We start from the raw sequence: 13,423 nt of genomic DNA, 5'->3' as shown, positions 1-13,423 counted from the left end.
GTTTAAATGGCAGTAGAGCATCAGTGTGGTACAGGCGGCCTGATTTAAAGAATAGCAATATCACTTCAGACTGGAAATTGGTGTTTGCAGTTTTACCATAACTTCAGTTGCTATATTACGATTATTACCGTATTGTAATAATCAAGAGAGAGACAGGCAGACAGACAGACAGCCAGCCAGACAGACAGACAGACACTTTGGCACTGTCTTTTGAAGCTTTCATGTAAATGGTAAATGGACTGTACTTGTATAGCGCTTTTCTACTCTTCTGACCACTCTAAGCGCTTTTAACACTACATGTTATCATTCACCCATTCACACCCATTCATACATTGATGGCAGGGGCTACCATGCAAGGTGCCATCTGCTCATCAGGATCCTAATTAACCATTCATACCCATTCATGCACCGTAGGCACAGCAACGGGAGCAATTTGTCTTTCATCTAACACATTGATATGGATTAGTGGAGCTCGAGGGAGATCGAAAGGCCAAACTGACGACCCTCTGATTGAAGGCAGACCCTGATCTACCACTTAGCCACAGTCGCCCAATAAAGTCACATTGAAACATAGGTTTATCCAGTTGCGGATTTTCATAACTTGCATTAACTTGAACGATCACATGTATCTATTGTGACATAATCCTTTCCCTGAAGTGCAAAACACTTACCGTATTTTCCGCACTATAGGGCGCACTGGATTATAAGGCGCACTGTCAATGAATGGTCTATTTTCGATCTTTTTTCATATATAAAGCGCACCCGACTATAAGGCGCATTAAGCGAAACAAAACAGTCAGTCAGTCAAACTTTATTAAACGTGTTCACAATAACTCTCAACATTGTTCAAACGTCAATGAGCGTATTCACAATAACTCCCAACCTTGTTCAGTTGTAACACGTAAAAAAAAAGTCTGATACCGCTAAATCAAACATTAGCGTAACTCTGTGTGGTCTTCTTTACTTGCTTCCTCCACTTCCGTACCATTGATTCATTAATGTTGAATTCTCTCGCAGCGGCTCTATTCCCATGTTCTACTGCGTGACTGATAGCCTTGAGTTTGAAGTCCACGTCGTAAGCGTGTCTCTTGACAGGTGCCATTTTGGGGTCCTTATACACACACTGTAATATTATGGCGAAGCACAGTATGTATTACTCTGCGACGCTCCTGACTACGGTAGCCGTAAAGGGGCGTTCACACCAAACGCGGACATTTTTCGCCAGAGTTGAAATATTTCAACTTCCAACGCGAGTTGCAAAAGTTTCGCAACTCGCCAGCCAATCAGCGTTGAGATGCTCCGCCCGTTGGGCTGCTGCTGCTCTGGTAGCGCTGGAAGCGGGAGTTATCGAGACGGAGTCGGTGAAACTCTCCGAGCTGTGTGAGCCTACGGGTGATGTTATGAACCCAAACACGAGGGCGTTAGATGTTCCGACGTTTATGGGATGTCCTCAACAAGTATAAAGCAAAACTAGTGGTTATTTCGACCGTGGTGGATGGTGGAATTTATAATTGTTTTTACCGAGACAAGCCACACCCCCTTTTCGCAAATGGTTGCGAAAGACACAAATGAACACAACTTGACTGGTGAATAAACTGACCCGAGTAAAACGTTGTCAATATTCGCAACATGTTTGGTGTGAACGAACCATAATGCTGCATGCGATGCGGCTTTGTAGTTTACCAAAGTCGTACTAAAACATTTTGACAGAGCACCGTGTACCACACAAAATCGCTTCGAGGTCAGTAAGCACAGCCAGAATTAATCCATATATAAAGCACTCCGGATTATAAGGCGCACTGTCGTTTTTGAGAAAAATAAAGGCTTTTAAGTATGCCTTATAGTGCGGAAAATACGGTAGATCAATTGACCCCTGTCTAAGTCCCACCCCCCTCTGCTACTTCATCAAGCATTAAGAGCTACTACCATGGAGCCACACTGTCACTGACTGAAATATTTTCAAATTTTCAGAAAATCACCTAAATGATTTCAGAGAGAAGCAGACAGAAGGGTTGACAATGTGAGTTTGCAATATATCGTGGATGTCAATATGATTCATCAGTGAAAGATAGGAGCTAAAGCTACAGATCACAGTGCAGTGGGTCACTGTGGCTCAGTGGTATCCGCGGTTCAAGCTGTATGAATTGGTATGAAAGATAGTTCCGATGGGCAGGTGGCACCACTGCTATTAGTGTATGAATGAATGTATGTATATATATATATATATATATATATATATATATATAATTAAATTCAATTCAGTTTATTTTGTATAGCCCAATATCACAAATTACAAATTTGCCTCAGAGGGCTTTACAATCTGTACACATACGACATCCCTGTCCCAGGACCTCACATCGAATCAGGAAAAACTCCCCAAAAATAACCTTTGACAGTGAAAAAAGGGTAGAAACCTTCAGGAGAGCAACAGAGGAGGATCCCTCTCCCCGGATGGACAGAAGCAATAGATGTCATGTGTACAGAATGAACAACATTTACAAAGTTACATAAACACATTAAATAAATATGACAATGTATGAATGGAACTCCAATCCATGAAACAGAAGGAGGTAGAGAGGAGGGGGGGCGGGGCATCAGCAGGGCCAACGCGGGAGGCCGGCTCACCAGGCATCAGACACCTCCAGGTCCAATGGACCCTATGAGACGTGAAGTCACAACGACTCCGGGGAGGAAGCAGAGTTAATAAGGTGCAATGGAGAGATGTAAATTCATCCATAAGGAGAGAGAGAACCTACAAAGCCTTGATTGGTGATGCACCATCATATCTTAAGGAGCTTGTAGTACCATATTGCCCCACTAGAGAGCTGCGCTCACTAAATGCGGGGCTACTTGTGGTTCCTAGAGTCCTAAAAAGTAGGATGGGAGCAAGAGCCTTCAGTTATCAAGCTCCTCTTTTATGGAACCAGCTTCCACTTTCAGTCCGGGAGGCAGACACAGTCACCTCATTCAAGAATAGACTTAAGACTTTCCTGTTTGATAGTGCTTATAGTTAGGGCTGAATCAGGTTTGCCCTGGTCCAGCCCCTTGATATGCTGCTATAGGCTTATAGGCTGCTGGGGGATGTTTTAGGATACACTGAGCACCTATCTCATCTTCTCTCTCTCCTTATGGATGAATTTACATCTCTCCATTGCACCTTATTAACTCTGCTTCCTCCCCGGAGTCGTTGTGACTTCACGTCTCATAGGGTCCATTGGACCTGGAGGTGTCTGATGCCTGGTGAGCCGGCCTCCCGCGTTGGCCCTGCTGATGCCCCGCCCCATTGTGAAATAAAGGACATGCAGGCTTCATTACAACAAATCCAAAGTGTATTAACTTGTGCACATGAAATTAATATTCATGTAATCTGAGTTGTCGTCTAAAGAAGTGTCGCACTATACAAATAAATGATAGGAGAACCAGGATTTATTAGAATGATCATTCATATCAGTTCATGTGCATGCTTGTTGATAGAAAGAATGACATAAGTAAAAGGATTTGAAAACGTAACTGGACAGAACAAAAGCCTTTCAAACTTTATAATTTCACCTCTCAGCAGCTGGTAAACAAAACTCGTCTTTGTAGTTTCAATGTTTGAATGTAGTCTCCTTTGATTTGAGTCAGGGGGTTGGTTGGGTGGGAGTGACATGATGTTTTATTATTCATTGCGCCGATCCAGGTGTGAACTGACAAGTAGTTATTTGGTAACATTGACTGATTGCTGCCTGATTTAATTGTGCAGCAACCACACTGTATAATTCATTGCCTGGCACTTTTACCTTGGTAATTACCCACTGCTGGGACTCAGTGGGACTCCAGTGGTTGTGTCAAAAACAGCTCACTCAGTAACTTCACCTACAAAAATGCACGCAGGAAGCTGTTTTTCATTTATTAGATGTGTTGGTCTGCACCCATTTCTCTTCAAGTCAGTTATGCTGTATTGTGCATTTTGTGTGAAACAATACACAGAAGTTTAATTGAAAGTAAAAACATGTTAGTAATTGATATACAAGTGTATGCCTTCCAGCCAACACATCCTCACCCCGAACTCGTCAAATACCAACGCTTGGCCAGTGGCCCTACGCTTCAAACTATGATGCCATAGTTTGTTCCCTTATAGCGTCAGTTTTGGACATGGCAGGGATGGCAACGCTCAATGTGTCCTCATACAATGGTTTGTACGACATCTGAAGAAAGGTTACTCTTGGTTTTTCGTGCGTTTTCCTACGAAAGCCCGTAGTCAATTTCACAACTCAATTTCCGACCATTACATGCATAGATACGGTCTTCAACGTAAACATCCATCTTCACAGGAAACTTCAGTTCAGTGTTTATTGGTCACGCAACGTTGCACTGATCCTGACTAACGTATAATTAAATACAACAATGCTAGTGCTCTCGCAGCAGCCCAATGTTCACCTCCTTGAACGATCTAAACATTCTTGCATTGCCCACTAAACAGCAAGTCTCTGGACAATCCTGTTTCACACAAAAGACTGTGCACCTTCTTCAGAAGCTAAATAAGTTCTTCTGTTTTATAACCGTTTCAACATTTCGGCCAATAACAGAATAAAAAATCCTGACTATATCTACTACAGCAAACATTTTCCAAGTTATTATTTTCCTGATCCTCATTGATGTGTGAACTAGAAGACCACGACATGTCCATCCATTTATTAATTATATATTTGAATTATTCTCAGTTAGGGTTAGTTTTCTCAGAGACTGAGAAAAAACAATTGAAATTGCTAAAAAAGAAAATATATAATAATTTGCAGATCAAGCAATTTTAAAACTATGTTTGTACATAATAAAATACCTTCCCATGAATAGAAATATACCACACTTCACATCAGGGGCATTATTTATGTCGGTATGAATGTTTTTAAAATGTTTTAAATATTTGCAGCTGTGTATTTTGCATTTTTTGTGTTGTTTATTAACCCTGACCTACAATGCAGCACTTTTGTAGGCTGATCCGTGACACATGAAAGCTGTAAAGATGGCAGACAGAAGCACAGCCAAAGCAGTATTTGTTAGTATGTCTTGTCTTTCTGTCATCCCACAGAAACAAACAGAAAGTCATCAAAGAAAGAAGAGCGATGAACAACAAGAGGAAGGAAGAGAGAAAGGGGGGGAAAGCACTTACCCTTTAATCCAGCTAGAAGATAGCAGGGTCAGGGTTTAGAAGAAAAAGATGAAAAAGGAACAAACAGAAAAACATAAAGACACACAGCAAAGCCACCGACACTTTAACGCTACAGCAGTTATACAACAAAGAGCGAAGCAGCGCACAGAGAAAGAGTAACAGTTGAAAAAAGATACAGAACATAACCAGAAAGAGGACAAACGTTGGCTGATGTGTAAAAAAGTATGCAAAGACAACTGCAGTCGTAGCACAAGATGCTGTGAGTGATAAAAAGAAGAGCTAAATGCAGCTAAATATATATATACTTAGATAAAACTGAAGTTATTTTACTCGGCCCTGAACACCTCAGAGATCAATTATCTGGTGATGTGGTTTCTGTAGATGGCATTTCCCTGGCATCCAACACCACTGCAAAGAATCTCGGCATTATCTTTGATCAGGACTTGTCCTTTAACTCCAGCGTAATACTTCTAGACTTGATTACTGCAACTCCTTATTATCAGGCTGCCCTAATAAGTCTATTAAATCCCTCCAGTTGATCCAGAATGCTGCAGCTCGTGTACTCACACAAACTAAGAAAAGAGATCACATTACTCCTGTATTAGCTGCTCTGCACTGGCTCCCTGTAAAATCAAGAATCACATTTAAAATTCTTCTCCTCACCTACAAAGCCTTGATTGGTGATGCACCATCATATCTTAAGGAGCTTGTAGTACTATTTTGCCCAACTAGAGAGCTGCGCTCACTAAATGCGGGGCTACTTGTGGTTCCTAGAGTCTCAAAAAGTAGGATGGGAGCAAGAGCCTTCAGTTATCAAGCTCCTCTTTTATGGAACCAGCTTCCACTTTCAGTCCGGGAGGCAGACACAGTCACCTCATTTAAGAGTAGACTTAAGACTTTCCTCTTTAATAGTGCTTATAGTTAGGCTGAATAAGGTTTGCCCTGGTCCAGGCCGTAGATATGCTGCTATAGGCTTTTAGGCTGCTGGTGGATGTTTTAGGATACACTGAGCTCCTCTCTCCTCTTCTCTCTCTTCTTATGGACGAATTCACATCTCTTCATTGCACATTACTAAATCTACTTCTTTGTGCATTTGTGCCTTCTTGCCTCACAGGGTCCATTGGACCTGGCTGTGTCTGGATCCGGTCCTGGCTCCTGGGCCCTGCCCCCTGACTCCTTGCCGCTGCTTCCTGTCTCCTTCCTCATTGGCCCTGCCTCCTTATTTGTGCCTCTTGAGGCAGGAGGCCCCGCCGTGGTCCAGGCCTACTACCCATTATTCATTATTTCTGTCATATTCATTGAATGTGTTGTAACTCTGTAATGCTGTTCATTCTGTACACATGACATCTATTGCTTCTGTCCATCCGGGGAGAGGGATCCTCCTCTGTTGCTCTCCTTAAGGTTTATTCGCTTTTTTCCCTGTGAAAGTTTTTTTTCAGTTTTTTTTGGGAGTTTTTCCTGATCCGATATGAGGTACTGGGACAGGGATGTTGTATGTGTACAGATTGTAAAGCCCTCTGAGGCAAATTGGTAATGTGTGATTTTGGGCTATACAAAATAAACTGAATTGAATTGAACATATATATATACATATATACGCACATATATATATATATATAAATATACACACATATATAAATATACACACACATATATATATATATATATATATATATATATATATATATATATATACACACACACACACATATATATATATATATATATATATATACACACACATATATATATATATATATATATATACACACACACATATATATATATATATACACACACACATATATATATATATATACACACACACACATATATATATATATATATATATATATATACACACACACATATATATATACATATACACGTATACATATACACACACATATATATATGAATTTACATATATTATACAACTATATATATATATATGTCAAGGTCAGCAAACTGATGTTCAGATTTAGACTTATAACATTCATACTTTACAATATGAATGAAGAGTATCATAGAAGAAGGCTTCAGAGGATACAAGAGGAATGATCGCTGTGTGAAAACATAAAATGGGGCTGCAGGAGAATATCTAATTTCCTACTATGAGTTTAATCCATCAATGTCACTTAAGGGATTCTTGTGCTACAGTTTTCTGCCAAGACAGATTGACTGTAAGAAATATAACAGTTATGTAAATGAAGGCTCAACTAAAAAAGATGCTACATCATCAAGTTAGCGGAAAAAAGTCCTAGACAAGGTTATGCCTGCATCTTGTGGTGCGAGACCTAAAGGACACAGAGTTGAAGACTTACAGAACTGAGATATGGGTGCGTCGAGCTGCGGTGCTGTGCCCCCCTTTGAGTTGAGTTTCTGGACCTGGGTGGGTGGAACCGGCTTGTGTGACTGGCCTGTTGCTCGGTACATGGCCTGCACCCAAAGGATCCGGTCCTGCTCGTCGTCACTGGCGAAGATCACGGTGTCGCCCTCTTTTACAGCGTTGAAGAATGTCCGGCCGCCGTCTAGTCCTGAGGGATGGACAGAGCAAGGTGATTTATGTGTGAACAGGATCACACATTGCTGTTTGCAACCCTTTATAAATGTCCAGTGGGTCCATCATGTTACCGATACATGAACATTATACAGTGTGTATCTCTAATATAAAGTCACCACAGGACTGTTACCGTCACAAGCGGAATCCAACTGGATGGTTTCACATGTCTTTTTAATCTTTTGTGATTGAATTAGCTGTTTCATCGGTTAATGACCGGATATATTTTGCTGTCAAAGAAGAAGCTGTGAAACTGTTGGATAAACACATTGCATTTTATTAAGTTATTCATTTACCAGCTCACCATTTTTACTTATTTATTTTCTCTTTATTACAGGACGTGAATTGGGTGAGGGTGGGGGGGATTGAATGTTTGGATATGCTCTGTTTTGTTTGATACCGTTTGTACTTTACTGAATGTTGAAAGACTTGGTAAAAGTATTTTGACATTGACTGGATTAAAACAGGATTATATAGTATAGTTGCACAAACTAAATGTTCCAAATGATATATTAAAAGGCATATTCCAGTGAGTTAGTACTGCACCTCTATAAAGGTGGGGTGACGATATCATCACGGCTGTTTTCTCTGACTAACAGCTGCCTCTAGAGCCGCAGGAGAAATTATACAACTGTTTTCAAAGACACTCGCTCCGACCCTTTCATTTCTATCTAGTATGCCATGTTTATTTGTATCGGTGAAGCAGCGATAACGCCTGTTGAAGGCTCACCAACATATGTGTTTTTAAATATTCTGACATCATAGACCTCTGTCAGGTAAAGTTGTTAGGTTCCTGAGAAGATATCCAATCAGGCACCAAAAAAGAAAACACCTGTGTGGGTGGATTGCAGCTGTGCAGGGACATATTTTCACTTGTGACAATTGTTAATCGCTGGCGTTGCTTGTTGGAATGCACTGCACAGCTGAGTGACCGCTGTTACCTGGTTGGGGGTCAGTGTAGTCCACTGTGTAGCCATCCAGTTGGAGGAGCTCCACCGGCTCGGCCTTCTTCTCTCTGTAGCTGCACATTGCAAAGGTGTACTGACTCACCTGCACCAATCACAGAGAGAAGGAAGAGGGAATACAGTCAATACTGTGTGCATTCATATGAGAATATATCCCCAGAAATGTATCAATAATTACAGGTTTTTTTTTAAAACCGCTGAATCCTCTGTACCAACATTCAGCACAACAGTTAATATCACATACAAAATACACTGAGAAAATATGACGGATCTAAAACAATTGATGCATTTAGGATCAACTCCAGAACACTGACAACATCTGTCTCACAACAATAACACCGTCACTCATTACACAACCACCTGAAACAGGAAGCATAACAATATGTATCATCATATTTCAGCATCAAACCAAGACGTACAACTAAACACTTCATTAATGCATGGATTGTGCTTCTTTACATGTCAAGGAAAGTAATAAATGCTACTATATTCTTCAATTTAAATAGGCTTTACAGTGTTGCTGGCCATTTCGCACAGAGTTAAGTGAACAAAATGAAAACTTATGTATTTAGGGCCCCCAGTCCTTTATGTCTCAATTGGGAGTTTAGAGTTTCATTTTCTTTTTCTTCTTAGATACAGCTGAATGTGTCACATTGCTGAGTTGCAGTATTACTAACAGTAGTTTATTTGTGTGTTTTTACAATATTATGTAAACATGTGGGAATTGAAGTGTAAATATACATAGGTTTTGGCAGTGGTTGAGTTTGAGTGAGAAAACTGTTCATGACATGTGGTCATTTAATGCATTTTGAAGAGATGATCCTCAGTCCACAGTGACTGTGAGAACAATTTTCTATTGATAAATGTGTCTTACAAATAATATGAAATAACATGTTTAAAGAAATAAACACTACTGAAAAAATAATGTTTAATAGGCACACTTTCCTTTTTCAAGGCAAAAACCGAGAGGGTCCCAAACGTTTGATTATAAAAAATGTGTTTGAGTGTGTGGATGCCTTTTTTGATTACGGTAAGGTAATCTATAGCTCCAGCACCTCAACTTAGTCTGATAACCGGTTCCAGTTTCACAGAGAAAGACGAACTGAGGTCTTTATCTTTCCAACCTGCTCTTGGAGGCAGATACAGCATGCAGGACCAACAACTGACTCAGATTATAAAGAATAAGTAATCTGAATCATAAACATAAGTCTTTAGCATGACTTGCATAAACAAAATGTAATGACTATACAGGAATGTTTAAATGACATAATATATTTTTTTCATATGTAAGATTTGTAATGAATATCTTTGAACATGTTGACACTTTCTGTAAACTTTATGAACAGGAATACATGTTTCCTACATATCCGACTGCACATAAACACACCATGTTACCAAAACGCTCTCCTCCACAAATCTAAATAACTATAAAAATAATGACAATAAGTGCAGTCAATTACGTTTGATTCATTGAGGTCCATTTTAGTTTAAATAATGCATCTTTAAATAACAAGCAATGCAGCCTGCACCAATAAATTTAATTTTCCTCACATCTGTCTTTTAGAGGGTGCGCATTATATCCTGTAATCCCTGTAGTTGCTGCTAAACACTGCCTGTCAACAAACTGTTTTACACTTCTGCTTTCAGGTCTGGTCATGTGCATAATACACGTAGCATTTGGAAGTCCGGGAGAAGCTGGAAATGTATGCAACATCAGTGTTAATATGCATAATGTGTAAATAGGTTGGTTTATTTGTGCTTATTTCTTTATTCAAGGGTAAACCTAACTGAAAAAGAAAAAAATGTGTGTAGTTATGGTGCTTGGAATGTGAGGTATATTAATAGTCTGATTGAAGGTAGTTGTTAGGGGCGTCGTCTGGAGTTGAGTGGATGTTATAACTAAAAGCTTTAGAAGAACTAGGCAACGTCTTAAATATTCTATATAAGGGATGTATGCATTAATAAAGCACCAAACAGCTATTTTATATGTAAATATAGTGGAGTAATGTCAACCTGAGAGGAGAATGAAGTCGCTCTCCCTCTGTGTGTTTTCTAAACCTTGCTTTGTTGTTGTAGCCAGGATGGCCGCTCATGCTTTTAGTGCACGTTAGAACATGTGAGCGGTTACAGCTGCTCCGTTTCCCCTCAGCTACACACTGTTAGCTCTGTCAGCACTGCTACTGTTGTTTACACTGTTCATGCTGTTAGCACCGCTCAAATATATTAAGTTTAACTGTAGAATAAAACACAAAGCACTTTAGTGAAAGACTAAAATGCCTCGGTTTTCAATAGTCACTCCAGTATTTAAAATAACAACATCGGTTACATAGACGTTCATCATGTTCTGTCCCAGTCTTTATTAACTATTCTCAAACCTTTTCTGTCATGCCCCACTTTGGAGGAAGATGTTCATGCACCACCGACCCAAAACAATTGTCCATGCTGAATCTTTATTGAAAAAGGAACTTTTTGTGACTCCTCCATCTGTGTTTTGTTAAATAACAGAATAAAGAAAATGCAATCACTTTCAAGTAAACCAGATTGCTTCATCAGACAAAAACTAAATAAAATGTGCAATCACGTTGTTAGAACAATGCTAATAAAGTTCCATTTGTAAAAGAAATTACTAATATTTAGCACAAAAAAAACTTATTGTGGCTGCAATTAACCTGTGTGCAACCTGTGAAAAGCTAAACAAAACAAGTTCAAATAATTGGCAGTTTTACACAGCATATCTTTTCAAAACAATAGCGTGCAACCTGTGCAAAACAAAACAAAATGTGTGCAGAAATGTGTGAGCCATCAAGGTTTATCAGTATTAGTGGCTTTCCTCTACAAATCTTTTTAAAACAGGGTTGCAGACTTGAGACGGCAATTCATGCTCATTGTTGAGCTAGATCTGTATTTTGTTTTGAGATAGATAACAGCAAAACGCAACAGCAAAACGCAACAGCAATACGCCAAAAATCGGCGAGTCGTCAAGAATCTTGGCCGTTGCGCATGCGCAAGCGTAACGTAAACATGTACACGAAAGTACAGGCTTTTCACCATGTATATTTAATGACTTAGTTGTATGTCCGTGTACTTTGTACTTTTGTAATATGTAAATTCTCCAATAAAGTTCTTGAAATAAAAATGATCTGCATTTCCCCCTGCGTCCCACCTGTAATACCACTGCGCCCCACAGTTTGAGCTAAAGGTTAGCTGGCATGCCAAAGCTGGTCTTATTTCTACGATGAGCATCTTAGCGCTGAAATCATTGTCCCCATCCTAGTTTTTTTTTTTTTTTTTTTTAATATAGTCACATTAACTTTTTTACTCATGTCGCAATGTCGGTTTTATCGTTTCACCTTGAAGCTTGCTTGATTTTCTGGAGACAGACATCATTGTCCTTTTATGTTGACATTATTCACCCGTGCTTATTCACCCTAGGCTTTGTTATTCACTCCTGTTGGATTCAAAAGACTTTCCGAGAAGTGGCAGAGCATCCAATATATGTTGAGATATGTCAATATGCACATGATCATAATGATCATGGGGATCTTTAGGGTTTGTAAATGACTATGTTACATTTATAAAACAGGATGATGGAAAGGATGGTTCCTAATGATATTGGGGAGAGAGAGAGAGCGACAGACAGAGAGAGAGAGAGAGAAAAAGAGAGAGAGAAAGATAGGGAGCGACAGAGAGAGAGGACAGGTTTGTGACAGCTGTGTTATTTAAGTGGACCTCTTAGTGTGTGTGTGTGTGTGTGTGTGTGTGTGTGTGTGTGTGTGTGTGTGTGTGTGTGTGTGTGTTATATTAATCACATTATAACAAAGTTAAGTGGCTGAATTAGAAGGTTAACTTGAAGATGTTCATGACCAGCAATAATGAGTAGAAGGGCTCTGTGTGTGTGTGTGTGTGGTGTGTGTGTGTGTGTGTGTGTGTGTGTGTGTGTGCGCGTGTGTGTGTGTGTGTAGCCATATTTTGTATACAGATGCAAATGAGTACACTTAACAAAATTAAAGGAACCATAAGGGACCTGTGACAGCCTGGTGAGAATGACCTAAAGAGGCTTATCCCATTGTAATGTCAAATGGGAAAGATGGGTCATATGAGAGAGATTCGGTTTTGTGATTCATGATTCTTGGATGGTTTCCAGAACATCCTCAAAACTACAACTTGGTGTCTTGTTTCATTTGAAGCTTTTTGAATGAGGTCAATTTACAGATGATGTGATAAACCCATTGTTTCTGAATCTTCTTTGGATTTGATCAAGATCCAGGGTTAAGGCTGGTTGAATTGGTTGATTTAAATTGGTTGATTGGTGTTAGTCTCGGGTATTCTGCTTAGAAGATGAATTATAAGGTATAAAAGTGAGTCCCTGGTCTGTCCTCTTATCACCATCACCCAAAACTCTTCACAGACAAAATATCACGCACTAGGCTTTTAACTGACTCCAAACCCATCTCTGTTAACCCATTCACATCCTTACTAGACATCAGAGCAACTAGGTAGTATAAAAAGTGTATATTGCAAGTATGATTTCAGGATAGATGGGTCAAACAAACAGCAATTTCACCCAGGAGACCACAGCTTGTGTCCTAGTGAAACCAGGCCGACACATGACCTTTACCCACAAATTAATGTATCATATTTGTTAAACGCATTTAAGTTCCCAGAGAATGGATTTTAGATTTCAATGAGCCTGAGGCCTTTCCTGTAGTGCAACCCCCAGGAAAAGTACAGTGATACAGTCATATCTGA

General features: G+C 39.6%; 1 protein-coding gene across 1 annotated transcript in view; it reads right to left on the bottom strand.

Annotated features, from left to right (window-relative positions):
• Positions 1-13,423, bottom strand: part of cadpsa (Ca2+-dependent activator protein for secretion a) — a 137,055-nt gene that overhangs the window by 46,082 nt on the left and 77,550 nt on the right. Inside the window, 2 exon segments of the mRNA XM_034532568.1 lie at positions 7,474-7,686; positions 8,651-8,759. Coding sequence (XP_034388459.1) covers positions 7,474-7,686; positions 8,651-8,759 — 322 coding nt within the window.

Source organism: Cyclopterus lumpus, chromosome 5 (genome assembly GCF_009769545.1).
Source record: "Cyclopterus lumpus isolate fCycLum1 chromosome 5, fCycLum1.pri, whole genome shotgun sequence".
In the NCBI taxonomy this organism is placed as follows: Eukaryota; Metazoa; Chordata; class Actinopteri; order Perciformes; family Cyclopteridae; genus Cyclopterus; species Cyclopterus lumpus.
Note: the sequence above shows the minus strand (reverse complement) of the source record. Positions and strands in the feature narration are given on the sequence as shown.